The sequence below is a fragment of the Pteronotus mesoamericanus genome, unplaced genomic scaffold (assembly GCF_021234165.1).
Source record: "Pteronotus mesoamericanus isolate MK-2021 breed Mesoamerican mustached bat unplaced genomic scaffold, CSHL_Meso_final scaffold_21, whole genome shotgun sequence".
Lineage (NCBI taxonomy): Eukaryota > Metazoa > Chordata > Mammalia > Chiroptera > Mormoopidae > Pteronotus > Pteronotus mesoamericanus.
Genome location: NW_026555310.1, coordinates 11,529,067 through 11,551,346, shown reverse-complemented (window position 1 = coordinate 11,551,346; position 22,280 = coordinate 11,529,067). Strand labels below are relative to the sequence as shown.

Below are 22,280 nucleotides of genomic sequence, written 5' to 3'. Positions count from 1 at the left end.
AACCTTTGTTCTCAGGAATTCCTCTCACAAACTGGTGAAAATAAGTACCATTTTCTCACATCATCCTCAACAATTGATTGGGGAAACAGATATACTTAAATAATTTGCTGATGGTACACCTTTAAAAGATTGACTCAGAATTCCCAACTGGTTAGGCTAAATCCAAAATCAAAGCTCTTAACCTCTACTTAACCATTTTTTTCAGTCTAAACACTTATGACTGAATCAATTTGTAAAATGACAAATTCCCAATAGGTCTTCCTCTACAAATATGGTCAGAAATACAAAGTTTACATAGACCAAGCCACAGTAGTTTATTAAATTTCTTAGCTTGTTTTTCTTTATGTAATAATCATAAATCTGCTTAAATTCCAGATTTTATAGTAAATATAACTATACATATTTGTATACTCCACCAAAAATAGTTAGTTTCTAGTCTTGCCCATTCTAATGCTGCACCTATCATGGGTAGTTCCCAGTGATTACTCATAAAAATGTATCCTGTACTTTGAGTAATTTACAGAAATATTCTTCAAATCTTCAGTAGCTAAATAGATCCAATTTCTTTTCTTATCTTGATTAGCCTTAAGCAATTGAGGAAAGAGAGTTAGAGAGGTTATGAATAATGCAGGTGAGTAACTGTATGAAACACTTTCTAATTACCACAAAACACATTTTCTGAAGTTGTAGACAGAACAGTGTTCCAGTGACATGCTTCTTGGAAAAAAGCTTACTATGGTCAACAAATTTGGGAGATTAGAATTATTATCTTGCTTTGGTGACTTTCAGTATGCATTTGTACTTTTTAGTTAAAATGTACTCTCTCTTTTCCCAGAATCCCTCTTTTGCTCCTGGATCCACACACCTCTTTAATTGTGGAAAATACTGTACAAAGTGTCTCAAGTCAGAATGAAAATTGACATCTCCTTAAGTGACCCTATCTCCTTGACCACAGGAATTGGTTGAGGTATAGGAACCTGTTCCAAGCTAGTTCCATCGTAGAAATCCATTAATTCAGCTACAGTAATTGGTCTGTGGGTGAGTTGTGACCCAGACTTCACAAAGAGAATCCTTGATATTTTTCCTTCTGGAGTTGGGATAAAAGATACCACCTCTTTGATCTTGAAAATACATGATTGTGAGCTTGGTGTTCTCATGTATCTTGAAAAGTTAGTCTAAGAGTGTGGAGCAATATGTGGAGGTAGAAGAGATGAAATCAGAAACATGGAAGACACTAGTGTTCAGTTAACTTTCTCTGGTTGTCCCAAAGTGGTGCAATATCGGTTCTTGCTTCTATTGGCTTCCTGTCACTAAAAGCAAAGATCTCAACTACCATTCCACAGAGGAGGTAACACTTGAGTTAGACTACTACAGAAAAGTTCCCTGTGCCCAGTGTTGCTAGGTGAAAGGACATTCAGGAATGCCCTTTCCTGACCTGAGATGACATAATGTGTGATTGGGAAAGAGTAAGAGGCATTCATGTCTCAAACGAATTTTATGTACAGAGGATGCCTGCGTTAACTATTGTTTTGCTTTGCTTTTTATCCAATTACTTTTCAAAGAATACTTGGATAAAAACAAGGTCTATAAAAAGAGATAAACTTCAAACGTAGTATGAATTTCTGCATTTATGGGCGTTTTCTATTAGTCATGCATTTACTGAAGTGATCTTTATGAAGCGTCTATTTTTAAATCTTAATAAGCAGAGCCCTACGTGTGGCATGGATGATGGGCTTTGGGGAAATACTGGTACCTGCATGAGGCAAAAATCTCATGGCTTCCCACCACAGACCTATCTTTGAATAAAGCACTCCCTCTCCCTCCTAATTCAGTAATGGACTTCCACATACAATTGTTTCTGAGGAATGGTTATCCTGAGAAAATATAGTAAGAACCATTTATGGACAGCCTCTCAAATCTCACAATAAAGCTACGGGATATACTCGTATTATTATCTCCATTTTGTGGTTGAAGGAACGAAAACATAAAAATATGCCCACGATTACCTAGGCAACAGAAGGCAGAGGCAGGATTTGAACTTTCTTTGTCTGGCCCCAGAGCCCCATGATATTATTCTCAGTAAACACACTATGACAGTGGCCTGCCTACTGATCCTCATATTTTCCCATTTGTTCAGTTAAAATCTAAACAGCCAAAGTTTAAGTGCACATCTGTAGTCTGACAGGAAGTCAGAACACCTGTAATTGACTGGAATCAACAAGGAAATACACTCCAGAGCAGTCATGAAACACTACTCAAGCAGGAAGGAAAAGCATCTTCTGTAAGGCTTGAGTTCCTACTGAAGAATTCAGCCGAGTGTCTAAGGGAAGAATCGATCAGTCCTCTTTCTGAGGTGGGGATAGGACGAACAGGAATTAACTAGGGCTGGGGGCCATCAGCCAGGGAGGGCAATTGAACAATTGAGTATTCCGGCAATAGATCGCAAGAAGGGAGCAGGTCCAGGGCATCACAAATAACAGCACTAGCCACTCAATGAAGGGGTCAGTAGTGCCTTGTACATCTGCCATGTGACCCTGGAAGTGTTCTCTAGTGAAGCTGGCTTTATCTGTGCATGTCATACTAACCTGAGCAAAAACAGGCAGCTTTGTTCTTTTCTCATCTAAGCTGACTTTTCCTTTCAGCTCTAGACAGAATTTTACTCTTTCACTTCCCTAAACTTGCTGCTCTCCCAGTAGGGGTTTTATTGAACTCAAAAATTTTCAACAACATCCACTGACATGTACCTTATATGCTGAGTATATAATAAGCCTACCTCTAGGTAACAAGGAAATCAATCATCACCTCAAAACACTTTCTTCCCTCCACTCAGGGCCAGTAATACACTTTGGAAGAATCCAAAGTAACATCTTACCAAGACAAGGTGGAGGACCCCTGGGCTGAACAGTAAAATAAATGCCTTCTGATGTTATGGATATTTAACATTATCTCTCTGCTGGTGTCGGGGGCCAACTATTATTTCCTGAGGAAAAGCATTAATGGGAATGGGTAACTCATTCCTTGCCCCAGGTCTCTGAAAGTTAGACTGTGCAATGGAGAGAGTATAAAATGTTAAAAAAATATCAAGTCTTCCACTGCAGGTCACAATGGTTTCCTTTGCATTATTCCTTAATCCCCTAGTCCCATCCTTTAGCGATTGCTCCCACCTTGTGCTCTACAATTAGAAAAGGTTCAGGGTGTACAGCTGGAAGAACTGTTCATATTATAACTTTGTGAGTTGAGCACTCACTGCATACTGATCTTAGTCAATGCAGCTAAAAGTATGATTTGGATATATTCCCTGCCCTGAAGTTGTTCACAGTCTAGAGATTTTAACAGATGTGAACACAAGAAGTGGCATGACAAGGATAAAATTACAAGTATTATGGCATCATCAGCAATATCAAAAGAAGTAAGAATTTGGACTGGACCAGGGTGTCCAAATTTAAGCATCAGAAAAGATACTTGTATAAAAAGCTACCTAGAGCAGTTTTCAACTTATCATAAAACACACAGATTGTTAAACACCGCCAAACTTTCAGTTGAAATTTTTCTTCTCAATATATAGCTTCCTGTATCAGGAATCTTCCCTGAAGGAAATAAGTCTGGGCAGTTTTAAAAAAATCAAGAAAATCCAGTGGAAGAAATATAATACTTTAAACTGGCTTTACAGTTGTTCCAACAGGGAAAAACGATTCAACAGATTGATTTTTTTCATGTTTGACATTCAGTAGATATGTGAAAAGTAAAATATATATTTACTACCTACCAAGCAAGTACAAAAATTATGTTTGATAGCAGTGTTACGATATATATTTTGTTATATATATAACCAATATATATTGAAAATCCCTCAAGAATATAGGGATCCCACATATAAAATGACTTTAAATAGTAATTCACTTAGGTCTGTAATTTGTATCTGGAATGTGGAAGAGAATTGAAGATGAAGACCACAATTACATAAGCTTGAGCCGTTAGAGAAATTAAATATAACACACATAAACATGAAGAGTTTATTTAAAATAAATCAAGTATCCTGATGTTGAAGCCACAAATTATGAAATTGTGTTTGGTTTTCATACTAACACCAAGACTTCAAAATGGCATTCACAATTGACTGAACAACTTTCCGCAGCCACAGTTTGTACTAAGCCAACCCTTATATTCAGGCAAGTACAAGAACGGGCACGCACGGCTGATGTAATCTGTGGTCAAAGATGGAGCATTGCTGAGACCCTGCAGTCATTCTGACAAAGGTTTTCAGGTCAGATCACTTAAATTAGGTCAAATATTGAAAAACTGATTTTTTTTTCCTTTCATTTTTGCTTGTTACTGAAGTTTATTATTCATCATCTTATCAGAATAATGTGGCATTTTTTAATATATCTATGTAGAAAGACAGGTGGATAAAAAACTACAACAAAATGAAAACTCATTAAAACAGCTTAGGCGCTGTGCCTTCCCATGTCTCACCTATTTTCCTTCCGTGCCTTTGCCTTGACACATTAAGTGCGGAGTATGGTGTCTTGGTACCTTTCTAGAATTGGTCCTTCTACAGCTATCTACAGAAAGTGGCAGAGAGGGACAAAGACCGTGGCTTTTGGAGCCAGGCCAACCTGAGATCTAATCTTGGCTCTGCCCTCTCTTACTGGCCTTGGCCTTGAACAAGTCAATTTACCTAAATTCTGAGTTACATAATCTATAAAATCAGAATATTAAGATCCACTATCCTAGGCTGTGGTATGAATGTCAAAATGTATATAAAGGCCAGTGTGGTATCTGTCTCATGGCTGCAGAACAAAAACTAGGAGCTCTCACAGTCATTATTAGTGTCATTGTTGTTATTGGTCATGGCGCATGGCATGGCAGTCTGCATTAATGAGGCTATAAGCAGCTACTTGACGAGTGTTTATATCGTCCTTCCAGTTCTGCCCTCACTTTTTGATCTTTACTGTGTTGCTTATTCCTAAGAACCACTCTATCTGTGCCTGGTAATATTTTCCATGTAGCAGCGAATGCTGCTAACAGGACAATAGTGGAATCCATGCATGCAGATAGACAGACACAATCATCTTCTACCACATAGGAAACGTGAATGTGCTTCCAATGACCATGGATTCAAGAGAAATAGCCCTAATCTTCCTGACTATAAGAGGAACATTCCAAAGACGGTGTGTGTTAGGCCAATGTTAACATGGTAAATAAGAAAGACTTAACCTATTAATAAACTTCCAAAATTTGACACAAATTTATTATATTTACAAGCTGTCATCTGTAGTTTTTAGCCCATTGCTCATTCCAGCACTGTGCTCATTGAGGTTGGTGCCTGATAGGTTTGGAGAGTAGAAAGGAATAGCATGCCTGCTTGGTCCCACTTTTCATGCCTTTCTCAAGAATTTCAGTGTGGGTAGGACCTACACCCATTGCTTGACCACAGGAAGAACTCTTCTCGATGTAATTATTAGCCCAAGATGTAATATAAATCCATAGCCTATTAGATCATTTTTATTTTTATTTTTATTTTTTATTTTTTTTATCCTCACCCAAGGACATGCTCATTGATTTTACAGAGAGAGGAAGGGAAGGGAAAGATAGAGGAAGAGAAACATCGATTTTTCAAATGTGAGAGGGAAACATTATACCTATAAAGATAGTTACAGCTATGATGTCATTATCCCAGATAACATTGGTATTTTTACTGTCATCTCTTTACCTCATTTTTTACCATGTTACAGAGTTTTGTTTTTTTTTTTACTTATATATGTTTCTTCATCTGTCACCTGCTGGTAGGAATTTGGGACTGCTAGATCACAGGGAAAACATAAACATTTGTGATCTTATCATCTTTATATGAGCATATTATATAAACAGATCACGTGCTCTCACTCAAAATCCTACATCAAATATTTCTGTTTTTCTTAAATAACCTACGAATAGAGAAGCTTTTTTGATTTGTTTTGTTTTTAAGGAACAACTTGGTTTTCAGGCCTGCGTAATCTGGCTTTCCCCAAAGCCATGTAAAGGAGCAATAGTGACTGCTATCAATGAATTATTATACACATTTTTGGTTTACTTTGTAGGTACATCCACCCTATTACCAAGTCTTCTCGGCCTACTGCTGCCTGCCTTTGGCATCCTTGTCCACTTGGAACTCTGAATGTGGCGTGACAGCTGCTGTTGCCAACCCAGCTCACAGGACACCCTTCCTCCCTGCAGTGACTACAGTTCCTTCCGATTCCTGCGGCTCCATCCTAAGCCAAATAAATTATTCTTTAACAAACTATCCAAGTGATTTACAACACATGTTATGACTGAGGCATTCAGGAACCCCTTCATCCAAAAGAATAAACTTTTAAAAGGATATAAAATGATTTTTAACTCGTTCCAATATGCCTTATAAACCACTTAACCTGATTCTGTGACAGTTGCATGAATTAATCCAATGGGACAAGTTACAGTGTTCAGTTCAAATCCATAGGCTGTAGAGTGAAAGTAAAATCACCATACACAGGTGCTTTAAATTTAATAACAAGTTGTGAAATCTAATAGAGGTTGAAATGTTGATTGTATGTGGTAAGTGTAAGAGTAATACAGTCTCTTGTACTATCCTCTCTGTTTTGGGTCCTGCATATTTTTGAATGGCCCCTATCATTCGTTGCATTTTTAATTTCCTTTAAAAATAATAGAGTATAATTGAAACCATTTATCATAAATTCCATTACCAAATCATTTTACTGAATGAGTTTGAAAAATTTGAATATTAAAAACCAAATTCTAGAACTTAGTATCAGTATTCTAATTTTGAAAGTAACTTTTTAAATATTTGATTTAAATATTTTCAGAATCAGTAATACTTTTAAGTTAGTTTTATAATAGTAAAGTGAACATACCATATGAAGTTTTTTTTTTTACTTTTATATTCTACTCTGAAATTATTTTATGCTTTTCTTATCATCTGTTTGAAACTTCAAAAATCACAGCTCTTATCTAGAGTAGTATCATATTGCTGTATTTATTCATACATGGAATGATGAATTTTTAAAAGTAGAGTGCTTCCATTTTTTAATCAGGATGTGACAGTCTTTATACAGGTAGGGATAAGTGACAGTTAAGTAAATATCAGAATTACATAATAATATTCTAATATCTTGGTTTTTGTGCTTCATTTTTAAGTAAAATCCTATCTTTATTGAAGGTGTGGCATCAAGAAGTCACCTGTAGGTTGGAAAAACTACAGTATTTCTTATTTTTTTAATTTAGTTTTAAACTCATTTCCTGTTTCAATGCAATACTGAAAACTGGCTAAAAATACCAAATCAATATGTTGCTAATGGTACTTGGAAGGGTATGCAAAAGTAAAAGGCCAGGAGGAGACAAATAATGTGTTCACCCTATAATGTCTCCCACGTGTTGGTGCTTTAGGTTTTCATAAGTTGTGAAAAGGAAGATGCACATTTCTTCATTCTTCATGGTGTGCACCGAAATGCGTTTGAGTGTGGACGTGAAAGAAATCGGGTAATAAGGATTAGCTGGCTCATGAAACAGTGCAATGTCAGATGCTTCTAAGAGGTATAATCCTATTTTATTAGCACAACCTTGCGAGCTAATTAGAGATAGAGTTTATCTTTTTAGAAAGGATACCTTATAGGTTCATAAAAAATATTTACAGGAAGCAAAACAGATCTATTACTACTTTATCCCCCTTTCTTTAATTTGTATAATTTTGTACTATATATCTATGTGTAAATGTTTAGAGCTTTCTTTATGAAAATATCAGTATTTCATTAGTTTACATTTAACTCTTTGTTATAAAGTGAAACTTTTTAATAATAGGTGAAATGGATGATTTCTCAGTGGAAGTATGTCAACAGTCTTAAAAGCATTACCAGATTTCATAAAATATTTAATTATTGGGAAAAGAAACAAAATCTCTTCATACTTTAGGGAAATGAATACTCTCTAAGCCTCTGTACAAATGTTTGTGTTTTTGTTATTTTATTTTGGGGATTTCCTTTTGCAGTATGACCCATGTTGGGCATTTTTATATAATCGACAACGAAACCTTTTGCCAAATGCATGCTTGCTTTTTATTTTCTAATGTATGGTAATAAAGAGCAAAACTGATTAGATTTTGCATGAAACGGTTCTGAAAGGTAAGAAGAAAACAGACTTTGGAAGTTATTTGTTTAATTTTAAATTTGTGACAGAGATTAGATAGATTAAAATCTCTCACACACTGACAACTCATGCTTTTCATTTCCTCATACAGTTGTACAAATTTGACTGGGACTATCAGTTTAAAACTGTTGTCAAACTAATACATCATCTGCTTTAAGGCACAAGATTCTTAATTAAACTTTATATAGATATAGACACATCTGTTGTTTCTTTGTATTTCAGAAAAGGTGATAGTAGTTTTATTTGATACTGATAAATATCGAATTGATTTTTTTAGTTATTTTTTATCATTTTTTCCAATGGAGTAGTATAGGACTGTGCTTTGTCCTTTTTATGAATGAAAACAAATTATAAAGAAATAAATGTCTTACTGTTATCCAAGAAATAACAATTGTCGTTTTAATTTACCTGAAGTTGAAAATGATTTTTAAAAGATTTCATTACAAGCCTAATACATGGAATAAATGTTACTTGTTAAGGAATAGTTTAATGTTTGAAGGGTTCTTAAAAAAAAATACACAAAGACACAATGACACCCATGAGCTTAAGCTGATACTCTAAAAGAGGAATTTGCATAAAAGCATGACTCTGCAGCCAGGAGTCTGATACAAATAAAGCCTTCTCTGAGTCCTGAGCAGACTGAACCCCAAATTCTGAATCACGGGGCTTCCTGTGTTTTGCCTTACAATCTTCTCCTATGTTCTCATTGTGATTCCACTTTGGCATTCTGACCTCCCTTCCTGTTTCTTGAAGCTTGCTTCCACCCTGGATTCTGGTTTTCCCTCTTGCACCCTGCCTCCATTTCTTGACCCTAAGTATTGGATTACTTCTATTCTAATATTTTGCTTTTGGTATTTGACCTTGGATTGACCCCGGCTCTAATTCCCCAGGCTTTGGGAGATCAAAGCTTTTTCCGTGAGAGTTTTTTCCATATTAGTGGTTCTCAAACCTGGTCACCCATCACAATAACCTGGATAATTCTAAAAAATAAAATAGATTCACTGGGTCCTAGTCATACATGCAAATCAGAACCTTAGAAGTGAGGGATAAGAATCTGTATCTTTTTAGGTTGTTCAGGAGTGTCTGATAGGGAGCTAGGTTTGAGAGTCACAGATTTTTATTATTACTGCAAGTTAATTTATATTTTTAATTGAATCAACAATATCAACATCAAGAATACATAATTTAAATATTTTTTAAGAAAAACAAATCTGTTTTCTTGGCTTGTTTAAAATGTTAATTTTCTCATGACTAATTTCCTTTTTGTTCTTGTCTTTTGGTTCTACATCTTATGTATCAAAATGCTATATACTTTCTATTAATAATATGCCTTAATTTGTTTGTATCTTAAACCCAAGCAGCAGACTGAAACGCCCTTCAGAAGAATTCTTCTCTAAAGGAATGTGGATTTCCTTTACTTTCTTTTCTTTTTCTTCATGTGACTTGGAAAGTTAATTAAATTTTAATACTTAATTTCCTGAGTCTATAATCTTCTGGAGGTTGTTAATAAAATGATTGATGAAAGATGCCCCCTCCCCAACTTCAACATGTTTTGTTTTGTTTTTTTCTTTTCAGGATGAAAACATAGTGGTTTTACATGAACTGACTTTAAATTAGTTGATGGGAAGAAAGGATTAGGTTTCTACATTGTTTATCATATTTAAAACTGGGCTTTACTTTTTAATTATCGGTAATAAATTTGATTCTTGGGATAGATAACATATCAATTCCTACAATGCTATTACTATTTGGCTCTAGAATTTAGTCAATCTCATCCTAAGGTAAAACTGAGAAGTGAGGGAACTTGGTTTTCATATGCCCTGTCTCTTTAGTGAGGCACTTTGCTCTGAGGGAAGCTGCCCTGAAAGCAATGCTGAATAACTCCAGGCCTTCTTATAACAGTTTCCTAGCGCTGCCACAACCAGTGACCACAAGCTAAGTGGTTTCAAAAAACAGAAATCTGGTTCTCACAGTCTGGAAGCCTGCAGTCTGAAATCAAGGTGTGGCCAGGTAAGTCCCCTGTGGAGGCTCTGAAGGAGAATCTGTTCCATCCTCTCCCTTGGCTGCTGGTTGCAGGTGAACCTTGGTGGTCCTCGGCTTGTGGCTGCCTCTCTCCAATCAGCTCTTGTTGTCATGTGGCATTCTCCCTATCTGTCTTTGTGTTCAAATTTTTCCTTTTGTAAGGACACCCGTCATTGAATTAGGACTCATCCAGATCCAATGTGACCTCACCTTAACTTGATTACATCTGCAAAGACCCTATTCCAAATAAGGTCATATTTACAGATTCCAAGTGGATATAAATCTTGGCAGAATACTATTCAACCCTGCATACTTCGCCTCTACTCTTTAAAACCTGCCTATGTTCCACTTGCTCTAATGAGGATGTGATTGAAAAGCTGCTCTAAGCATGTTTTCAGAAAACATTTATGTTGATAACATGAAACAGTACGGATGAATTTCAAATGCATTCTGCTAAGTGAAAAGAAGCCCAATTCAAAAGGCTGCGTGGTTCTATTTATATGATATTCTAGAAAAGACAAAGCTCTAGGGATGGAGAGCAAGTCAATAGTTGCCAGGCAATAAAAATAAGGGAAGAGTTGACTGTGAAGGAACAGCACAAGTGGCCTCTTGGGTATGATGGAACTGGTGCCAATGATGCAAATCTACACATTTGTCAAAACTCATAAAGTGGTACGGCAAAAAAGGTAAGTTTTGCTATGTGTACATTTTTAAATTTATTAATAATGCAGTTATGCAAAGACTATGGTCATTGGACAGACCTGTGATCGTATTCTAACTCTGTTATTACCTGTGTGACATTGGACAAGTAATATGACATTTGGAGGATTAAGTTTTCTCTTCCATAAAATGAGAAAAACATTCCTCAGTCATTTGAAATTCCTCTTTTTTTTTTTTTTTGAAATTCTTTTGCACTCAACTCAAATAAGCTTACAAAAGAAATGTATTGGCTCAAATAATGGGACCCACAAAATAGACTGAATATAAGGGCTTAAGTACTGCCCTCACCATCTGTTGGTTCTGCTTCTCTCTGTGCACATGTTTCATTCTCAAGCAGGCTGTCTCTTTGTGGCAGGAATCATGGGTGCTGACAGCTTAAAGCCTACATCCTACTGGTCAGTGGTCAAAAAGTCATAGAGATTCTCTTTCTGATCTGGTATATATACCAAATCTCATTGAAGACTCAGGTTATCCCCAGGAATTTGGTGTACTTTATTTAGCCATCTTGGGCCTCTGGCTACCTTCTGGATAATTGGAAGGTAGCAAACACACCATGATAGAAATTCCCACCAGGAGGACCACATGGAGTGGAGATTCCCCTAAAAGAAATACCAGGTGTTAGTAACAGAAGGAGGGTGTTGGACAGGCAAAAACATTCCCCACTCCACCTCAGAATTTTAAAAAGATGATAGCATTAAAATGCCTGACGCGTAGTAAATCCCCAACAGATCTTAGATTTCCCCTTTCATCATTGCATTTTAATGGATATATGCAATATATATAGAATTTACTTCTAAAACTCTTAGTTCAGGTGGCTGCCTAGCTATCTGTTCATACCAAGCACAGAGCTTAGCATTCGGTCAACTCAAAGTCAGTTCTCCTCAATCAGGTAGAAATGACCAGCTGAACTGAATGTAGTATCAGAATGTAAGAAAATAGGAAAAAGTGCCTGTTGGCACTGAAACTTTCCTTTTGCTACATTTTAAATGTATACCATTTCCAACACCATTGGAGGCAAAACCATTGTCAAGCAGTCCCTCAACCCCTTTTTCATTATTTCTGAGAAAGAATAATGTGCATCTCTATATATAGCACAAGTTTTCAAGGGACTTTGGAAACTCAGAACTTGGAAAAGTTAAACCACATAGATAATAATTCTAATTAATCTATGTAAAAGGCATGACATATTAAAGTGTTGAAATCACACACCATTTTAAGTGAACTATGTTTGTTATTTATTGACACAATAATGTTGCGGAAATACCACCACAAAACCTCAGTGGCACATAACAATACACATTCATTACTCACACAGCTGGGTCAGCAGTGGATCAGATATGTAGCTTTGCATTTATGAGCTGGGCTTTCTCACGTGTTTGAGAGCAGCTGACTATCAGTTGCTAGAGTTTGCCTTTAGTTGGGGCCTTTAGAGCAACTTGGCTCTGTTCCACTCTTCTCTCATCTTTCCGCAGATGAGTTCTGGCATGTTCTCATGACAAGGACAGAGATGGAAGGAAACAAGTGGAAACATGCATGTACTGTTTCAAGCCTTTGCTTGCCTTGGGTCTGCTAATATCCTATTGACCAAGTCAAGTCACATTATAAACCCAGAGCCAAAGGGCAGGGAAAGTCACCCACATTTAGGTGAGCACTTTAAAGTTATAAGCAAGGATAGATATAAGGAGTGTTAAAGAATTGGAACTAAATGATGCAATCTACCACAGATTCTACCACCAAATCACATTGGAACTAAGAAGCCATCAATTTCACCATTAAGAAAGAAAAAAATACTCTTAATTAAACTATAACACAATATTTGCTTATCATATAGACTTTTATTTTATATTTGTTGAAATAGCCAGTTATTTGCACAGAGGTTTTTATGACTCGGTATTCTCATACGTAGACAAAAAGGAAACTACCAGATAATGTATAGTATAGCCCTAAAAATTCTCCACAATTAGAATATGACTTTTCTGAATAATCTTGAAACTATGAATAATTGATACTTGTATCCTGCACCCTTGGGTGGTAGTGACATATGTATCACTTCTTAAAACAACACTCTACTGTGTATTCCAAGCCACTGATGCTCATTCTGCCAGTATATTCTCAGTCTTATTAGACATTATCAGAAAGTTATGTTCACTTAAAAAACATGTTTACAAATTCTTCATAGTCCTCCGTTAAAAGGTGGAAAGTAATTCTCTTCCCTGTGGGATTGTACTGGATTTAGCAACTCACTTCCAGTGAATACAATAAAGCAGAAGTGACAGTGGAGGACTTTGGAAACTAAGTCATGAAAAGCCACAGTGGTTCCCCCCCAACCCCCCTTCTGTCTCTCTCTCATCAATTGCTCTGGGAGGAGCCAAGTACCATGTTTGAAGGCATTCAGGCAGCCCTATGAAAATGCCCACATGGTCAGGAAGTGAGGCCCCCAACCAATAGCCAAGTGAGTGAACCATCTTGCAAGAATATCCCCCAGTCCCAGTCAGGCCATCAGATGACACCAGCTCTGGCTGAAAGCTCAACTGCAGTTTCATGAAAGACCTTGTGTCAGAAACACCAAAGCAAATTGTTTCCAGATTCACGATCCTCTGAAATATGTGAGGTAACAAATAATTGTTATTTTAAGCCACTAGGTTTTGTGGGTAGTTTGTTATACAAAATAGACTGTGGGTGTCTCCTCTTATCTATGGTTTTTCTTTCTGCAGTGTTAATTACACATAGTCAACTGCAGTCAGAAAATATTAAAAGGAAAATGTCACAAATAATTTATTCTTTAAATTGTGTACCATTCTGAGTACCATGATGAAATTCCATGCCATCTCACTCCGTCCCATCCAGAGGGCCATCCCTTTGTCCAGAGTGTCCACACTCTATATGCTACCTGCCCTTTAGTTACTTAATAGCTGTCTTGGTTATCAGGTCAACTATTGTGCTATCAGTGTTTGTGTTTAAGTAACCCCTAGTTTAATTAAAGGTGGCCCCAAAGCTATCACTATAAGAGTAGTGATGCTGGAAATTCAGATATGCCAAAGGGAAGCTGTAAAGTGCCTCCTTTAAATAAAAAGGTAAGTACGGTACAGTAAGTTATTTTGAGAGATACCACATTCACATAACTTTTATTACAGTACAGTATGTTGTTATTGTTCTATTTTATTATTAGTTGTTAATCTCCTACTGTGCCTAATTTATAAATTAAACTTTATGATGGATATGTGTGTATAGGAAAAAACATAGTATGTATAGGGTTCAGTGCTACCCACAGTTTCAGTGAAGTTCTTGGCATGTATCACTCCTAGTTTCAGTGGGAATATTGGACTGTATCATCCATGATAAGGGGAGACTATTGTATAGAGTTAGCATACAACAAGGACTCTTAAATGATTTCCTGACAAACATTTTAAGCAAATGAAGTTGTCCCATCTGGCCAACAGGAGTAACAAATATATTCCTATATGTCCAGATGCTCTGTTTCCATGAATTTCCATACACAATGAATTTTTGTTCTCAATGATGGATCATAAGACATTTAAAAACAATTAAACTTAACATGTGTTATCCTCAAAATACTTCTAACCTAATTGAAGTAATGACAATATGAACAGTTATTGCCAAGGTCTCATATGTACAGGCAAGGACAACTAAGTCATAGTTATCTCCTGGCTGAATGCACTTGAAAGATGCCATTGATTGTAAGATGCATCCCATTTTCAGAGTTGTTAACATGTAAAAAACATTGGGTGTACTAGAAATGATAAAATATGGCTTTTAATAGCTCTTATGGACACTTGCAGCTTCTAGACCAAATTTGGGTTCAGGAAAGTGAGGTTATGTTTAGGTTAAGACATTGAATGATATTTGTTTAGTTTGCTGAGGAAGCATGACTCCAGCCTAGCTGGCTGGAATCCCACTGGTGAGCTCAGATGAGACTGGATGCCAAGGGAAATAGTTTCTACCTTTACGTCTACTGTAAAGATAACAGTTCAAAGTAGCCTATCATAGTGAACTCTGTTTCTTTTCATTTTCAGAAAGCAGCACAAGGCCTTGCATGTCATAAGGATTTAGTACATACATATTGAATGGGTTATTGAATAAAAACCAAATTTTTAAGTTTTCTGTGTTTTAGCACATTTGTCTGCAAATATTTTTTATATTACTCGATTGAAAATGTGCTTATTCCACATAATTTAGTACAAGGGATCTTTAGTGAAAGAGAATAATAAGCTTTTGACAATGTTTTATTTACAAGCCTGAGTTTGTGAAAACATCTGAGTGAGGAATAAGTTAAATGAAGGGTCATCACGGAAGAGGCAGAAATTGATCTACACTTGTACTCTCAGGGAATAGCCACTACCTCCTCCTCGGAGCATTGTTTCCCTAACACTCTATTTCTAAATGTTTGTACCTCAGGAGCATAGGATCAGGTAGATATCATCAATAATACCCTGCAATTTGTGGTACACACTAACACACTATCTAGGCATGATGTCTCTTATTGTTATTTTTTTCTGTATCTTACTGTGTTTTTCTACATTGAAATCCAATTCTATAGTCTCCCATGACTTCATTGTTGTTATTTGATGTTTGTCCCTTCAGTTCACCTTCTTTGGTTTATTTATACATGTATTATTCTATGAACAGTAAATAGTATCATATTTGGTTTTTATTTACATAAATTATACTTTGCTCCATATTTTATCTAGTTTCCCAGCTCTTTCAATTAAGGTTATTTTTTCCATAATCTATCTCTAGTACTCTATGTAGGTCTAGTTTATACCCTGGTTGCTTTTATTACATTTTGTTTCTTCATCCCCATTCTATTTTGAAATCGCCTTACTAGAGACAATTCTGTAGCAGACATTCTTTACATGCCTCTTTATAAACTTCTGTGAGAATTTTCCTGGAATATATGTTCAATAATGAAAGTGTACTAGGTTATAGTTTATATGCATATCTTACATTGTTTTACTCATACATACTCATTCAACAAGGCTTTCTCCTTAGGGCTGGGAAATAGCAATAAGCAAAATAAAATCATACAAGTTTAAAAAGGAGGCTCCAATTTTCACTTCATCTAGCATCTGAGGGCTTTCATTTCCCCATCTGAAATTGGTCTTATGTAGATACAAAGTTTAGCCCATCTGGTCATTTATGGAGTGTTTTAATTTACATTTCTCCACTTACTAAATATCCTAAGCACATCTATGTATGATTACTATTTGTATTTTCTTCTATGAATTTCCTCATATGAAAATATTTTAATATTCTATAGAAACCTTGAAGATACACATCCTCTGCGAACAAGGAATTTCATTCTTGGGTGCATATAATAGAAAAATGTGAGCATGTGGGTACCCAGTATCAAAGTGTTAATGTTAGCATTGTTCATATAGAACAAATTTGGAATCAACTTGAACGTCCATCAATAGTGTCTTAAATAAATTCTCTATGGTATTTTTATATAATGGAATATTTACACAATAATCCATATGAAGAGCCTGCTGCTATGCAACAAGAATGAATCTCACATACATTTGTTGACTGAAGGAGCTAGATACAAAAGAGAATTTAAAGATTAAAAAGTTCAAAGCTAATCTGTTTCATTAGAAGTCAAGATATTGATTACCTTTGAGAAGATGAGTAAAAGGAAGTAACTGGCAGGGAATATGAAGAGACTTCTGGGGAGATAGTTTTTCCTGATACGGATGAAAATTCATTAAATTATATACTTATGACTTGGGAACTTTTCAGTATGCATATTATTCTTCAATAAATAAATTAGGCTAAAAATTTCCATCATTCTATTGGTGCATAGGCTACATTTTTAATTATATCCTAAAGTAACATTGTTAGGCAAGGAACTGTGACAATCACACATATCTCCCACAACACACTTATAAATCCCATTATTCTTAATCAATAAGAAAGACTAGTGATTGAAAAAGAAACTATAATCAAATACTATAAGTCTTATGATCAGCAGAATTCAAGAGAGGACTTGGCAATTGCACATATCAAGGGGAGCTTCTCACAAGGAATGATCTTAAAGGCACTACCTGGGGTAGGCGGGGGGAAGGACTGGGCTTTACACAGGGAACAATGAGGAGAAATATTTGCCTGTCAGAGGGAAAGGCCCTTTGAAGGAGTCAAGTTGGAGCCTAGGGAAGATTTAGAAGTGGCAAGGACAGAGGCCAGCGTATGAGGATCAAGTCTGAAGAGACCGAAGTGGATCATGAGGACACGTGTGAGTCATGTTATCAAACTTGTGCTTTATCTTACCATATTGGAGGGCAAATAAGTGGTGAAATAATAAGGTTTGTCTTTTAGACCAGCTTCAAACTACAATGTAATGAGTGGCCAGAAAATGAGCAGTATTGGTGTGAGTGAATCTGGTTAACAAGGGGACAGGAGCAATAATCCAGGTGACAAGGGATGGTCGCCTGAAATCCCCTTGTGGTAGAGGAAAATGAAGTGGTCAGACTTTAAAGATATCTAGTAGGCCAAATGAAAACAACTCATAATTTAAATAGATATATTTCAGCAGAAGAAATGAAAAAAATGGGTATCATTTATTGATCTTGAGTTTAGCTATTTTTCTTAGAAATTAACCAATGCTTTCCAATGACTTCATGAATGATTTTGAGAGTACTTTTAAGTATTCACACTTAAAATGATAGCATCTATATAGTATATATACTGTTCACAGCCATGACTACAAAAAAATAATTTAAAAAATCTGGAAGAGGGCCAGCTTAATGTCTGTTGAAGTAGAAGTCTATAATATGATCCATATCTTCATGGGACTAAAAAGGCTTGCTTAGGTAAACAGAAACCAATCATGTTGTTCAAAAGTTTCTCTAATTTTTTGTGGTTTATAAATGATGAGATTTCAGATCCCTTTTGAGAACATGGTAATATAGATATTTTAAAATAGGATAAATTAACATTCCCCTCCTCACTTAATCTGCTTTGCTTAGACACATTGACTGATTGACTGCTTACATATTTTCCATTTCCAAAGCCAAATATTGGGAAGACAAGTCCTGATACTGTGTGATTTGCAAATTGCCTAAAAGACCATCTGTCTGATGGATTTTAGATTTTTATATTATTATCTCTTTTGGCTTTGTGACCCTTACACTGGAGGAAAGCACAGCGGAAACCAAACAAATCAACCAGATGATCAGAAGCTATCCATGTTGACTAAAACTATTTATTAAAATGTTACCTAAATATATACAACATAAAATTAGTTATAAATTTCTTTAACTCTTAACCAAAGCAAATTTAAAATGAGACAAAGAGGCTAGCAATGTTGAAATTAAAAATTGATTTAATATGATCATTGATGTTGTTTTGCCAAAATTCATTTGTTGCTCACAACTCTGTACCAGATGACTGAATTATCCTACCATTTCTCAATACTAATTAATATATTTTGGCAAGCAAGGCTGACATGTGGGCATCGCTTAGTGCAACCTCATCATTTACCATTAAGTGCACATCTGCTTGTTTCTTGTTAGCTTGAGGCAATAAAATAGTACTGCTTGCCACCAATAGAAATGTAAACACAAACTCCAAGAATATAATTATGAAAAATATTAAGCTATACAATGGTTATTCAGAATATCCGAAACAAACTTACATTACTTTTCAAGATATCATCCAAAGACAATCATCAAATGATGAAAAGCTTTAAGTTCTCAAGAACTTTCAGAATTCGTGGGAAGAAGCTTCTTTGGCCAGACCCCGCTTGTGGAACAGTGGACTGAGACTTGATAGGTAAGAGTTAAAATGCAAATATTATCTGTAAAGAATAACATATCATATCCTTTTATACTCTAACTCAAAGTAGTTTGAGTAGAGAAGGGAACAGACCTGAAGAAAAGGAAAAATGATCTTGTTTCGCTGGAGTTAACGGATTTGGAAATGAAGCATTTGTACATAACATATTTCTAGAGGCGATACAAAGCTTTTGAAATGTACTAGATGATACTAGGTAACAGAGTCTACTTTGTCTGTCACACAGGAGAAAGAGGAGTAAAAAATGTCGGAAGAAGAACCTGAAGCATAATTTGAACACTTAAAATATTGTTCATGACCCTAGTAAACATTATAGATGCAGTTTTATTATTCTATTCAATTCAGCTATTCTTGTGTAGAATTACAGTGCTTAGGAAAGAGGCAGATTTCTAAAATAAACCATTTCAGTCCCCAGAGGAATTGTTTACACTGCTAACTGAGGAAAAGAGCTTTCAGAAATGATGTGCTGATTGGCACTTTTGGCATAGGAGATACTATTGATTTTGTATATGCATGATGCTCTCTGATTTGAGTAGAAATGCCTGTTTTAAAAATATTTCTATTATGGGCAGTCAGATTGCATACTTTAGGAAGGCTTAATCTAGTATCTAGTAAGAAATGGCATATTCTAAACAATCCAGTTGAGGAAGGACTTTAACATTTGAAAAATCTTCGAAAATACAGCAGCTCTTTGGGAAAAAAATTTAAAAAATAGTTTACTAGGAGTATTAAACCATAAATTTGAGTCCCAGATCTAGCAATATTGAGTTAACTACATGATCCCTATGGGTTTAAGTTTTGCACACTGTAATAGGAGGGAGTTGGCACAAATAATCACTGCTTCAAATTATCTATATCATTAAATCCTGTAGCTGAAGAAACTTTCTTTAAGCTGCATCCTAAACCTCTACAATGTTAACATTAAACAAAAGGAAATAAATTATTTTCCTTTAATTATTTAATTGGATCTCACATATAACATATCAAGAGTATTTTCATATCACCCTAGATATGATTGCTTCTCAGGCTTTTGGCTAAGATCAAGTGTAGTACCCTGGATATGAGCTTGGTCCTAAATACTTGTGTGCTAAACCTTAACTGACAAACTACTTCTGTGCTTTAATTACAAAAAGGAAGAAAATTACACCATAGTTTTTATAATGCTGTTCTCATTTGGGGAAAAAATCATTCCGATCTTTCTTACAGCCACCCCCAGGAAGAGAATCTATGCCTAAGTCTTTACAGTGAATTTATTTGTTTGTTTATTGAGTATAATCAAGTGCTTTTTAGCCAGAGAAATGGTGCCCCAAGGCTACTGCAGAACTATCCAAAATCTTGGTTGATTAATGATCAAATAAAAAATGTGAACTTTTTGAGTTCTTTAAATATCTTTTTACTAAGAATCTGTTTTGTTGTTGTTGTTTGCCTTTTTTCTTTTTCTTCTTACTCCCTCTTTAATCTTTTTTTTTTAACTTCTAATTAATGTAACAGTGTTTTCCTTAGTGATGACTCTTCAAGGCAAGCAAAACCAAGTGGGTTAGATCTTTTCTTTCCATGACATATTCTGTTGTCTGGCACTCAGAAATGCTCAGTTTGGGTGGCCATTCTAGAGAGGCAAAATAGGCTATGTGGGTGGCCAAGCCCCAAATCAAAGAGTTGCTTCAGACCTCTGTCCCCAGAATAGCCACAGGAAGCTCTTTGATCTCCAGTTTGTCCCATCTGCCTCTACCCCTTGCAACAGGCTCTCCTTAGGACTGGGTTCTTGAGCAGCTGATCATTTTCTATTCATTCTTTAGACTCTGTTAAGGAAAACGTCATCCTGTCAGCCATTCCTTAGAGTGCTTTCATTTACCTGAGTCTTCTTATAATACTTCCAAAGAACCTAGAAAAGTTCTAGAAATTTCCTATGAGGTTTCTATAATTTTGAATATGTATTTAAATATGCAGCCACTTAAAGAACTAAACCACAGAAAATCTGGCAACTGTTTTTAGAAAAGAAATTTTGAAAGATGGGAGGTTGGATTATTTTGGTTTTGAAAAAATAGACCCATAAAATCAGGGTAGGGCGGGGAGGAGTAATGGAAACTATCTGCTTCTTATGAGCTGCAGGCATCCTGGTGACACACTTGAATATTACAACGTAGACCCTTTTAAAGTCATTAAAATATATTTTCTCATTTATCATTTAAAGAAGCTACCAGATTTTGTTTGATTTGGTAGGATTTTTAGTTTATATCTCTGGGAAGTTAACTCAAAAATATTTATAACAGAGATGAAGATAAAGACAAGCTTATTTGAACTTTCAGAGCGAATTTATGAATAAATTTCAAATTCAATGAAAGCACTGGCTTAAACAATACATAATGTATTCGCTCTCCTAGAAAAGTCTGGAGGTTGACAAAGGAGAGCCAGATTGGAAATTTTTGTCCTACAAAATCTTCAAGAACTGTGGATCCCTTCATTTCATCAATATGCTGTCCTAAGGCATAGACCTTGATTTCCAGGTTCAAGGGAATTTCAGGCAGTAGAATGGATGAAGGGTCAAAGAAGAAGGGGTCAGGGGGATGTTCTAGCTGTTTTTAATGAAGCTTCTTAAAACATACCAGATGATGAAATTTCATCTTCTTCCTAGGGAACGGGTAAATGTCTTTTCCTTAGAGGGTTATGTATCTTAAAATGAAGGCCAAGGCAAGAGAGCATCCTCTTAACTTTTTTATCTTATCTTTTAATACCTAACCGAAGCCCAAACTTGGCCAGGATACACTTTTCATTGTTTAACTTTTTAATAAATTGTCAGTTCAATTCACATAAAATATTGGATTTATAACTTTCTTGGAAAATGATATATTTGTCAATAATGAGACATATGTTTACACAGAACTGCTTCCCTAAAGTTGAAAACAATTAGCTGAAGTTGAAAACAGCTTTTAAAAGAGTTCAACACTGCAAAAAGTGAGGTTGCTATCACTCCATAGTCTCAACACCCACCTAGCTTTCTGGACATCTACAAAATGAAGTCTTACAATCATAGTTGGACAGAGTCATATTTAAAGTAAATGAACTTGTCTGAGCTAGTGAAAACTTGGTCATGATGTCAATACTGACCTCGCTACAGTTAACTAATAAGTGTGGTTTGCATCACACATGTTTAGTTTAACTACATTAAAAATATTTTGATTATATTATAAATAGATATTTATTTAAAAATTATTCTGTATGCAAAAAGACTTGAAAACAATACATACATTTTATACTAATGAAGTTAATATTCATCATTGGAGAAATGACAGCAAACACCAAAATTTGCTGACTGGGTATCAGCTGCTTAGAAGGAAAAATAGGTGATTAAAGTTACTCTATCGGTCACCCTCTTTATAGCCCAGAGAATCGAGAATACTGAGAAAGGACTCTGAATCTAAAAGTGACTTTCAAAAGGGTTTTGAATCAAAAAGCGATTTACAAGACAAAGAAGATTTAGGTATGCTTAGTCAATTTATTTCACTTATATTTTTCATGTGTAAGAGTGAAATATGAAATATGTAAGTACATCT

At 35.5% G+C, this 22,280-nt stretch overlaps 1 protein-coding gene across 4 annotated transcripts in view; it reads left to right on the top strand.

The window, feature by feature from the left end:
* CNTN1 (contactin 1) overlaps positions 1-6,787 on the top strand; it is a 309,314-nt gene extending 302,527 nt beyond the window's left edge. For all 4 annotated transcript variants that reach the window (XM_054591232.1, XM_054591233.1, XM_054591235.1 and 1 more), the window contains one exon: positions 6,081-6,787. In XM_054591232.1, the coding sequence (XP_054447207.1) occupies positions 6,081-6,157 (77 nt within the window). In that variant the 3' untranslated portion in view covers positions 6,158-6,787. The remainder of the gene's footprint in view (positions 1-6,080) is intronic.
* Positions 6,788-22,280: the final 15,493 nt, after the last annotated feature.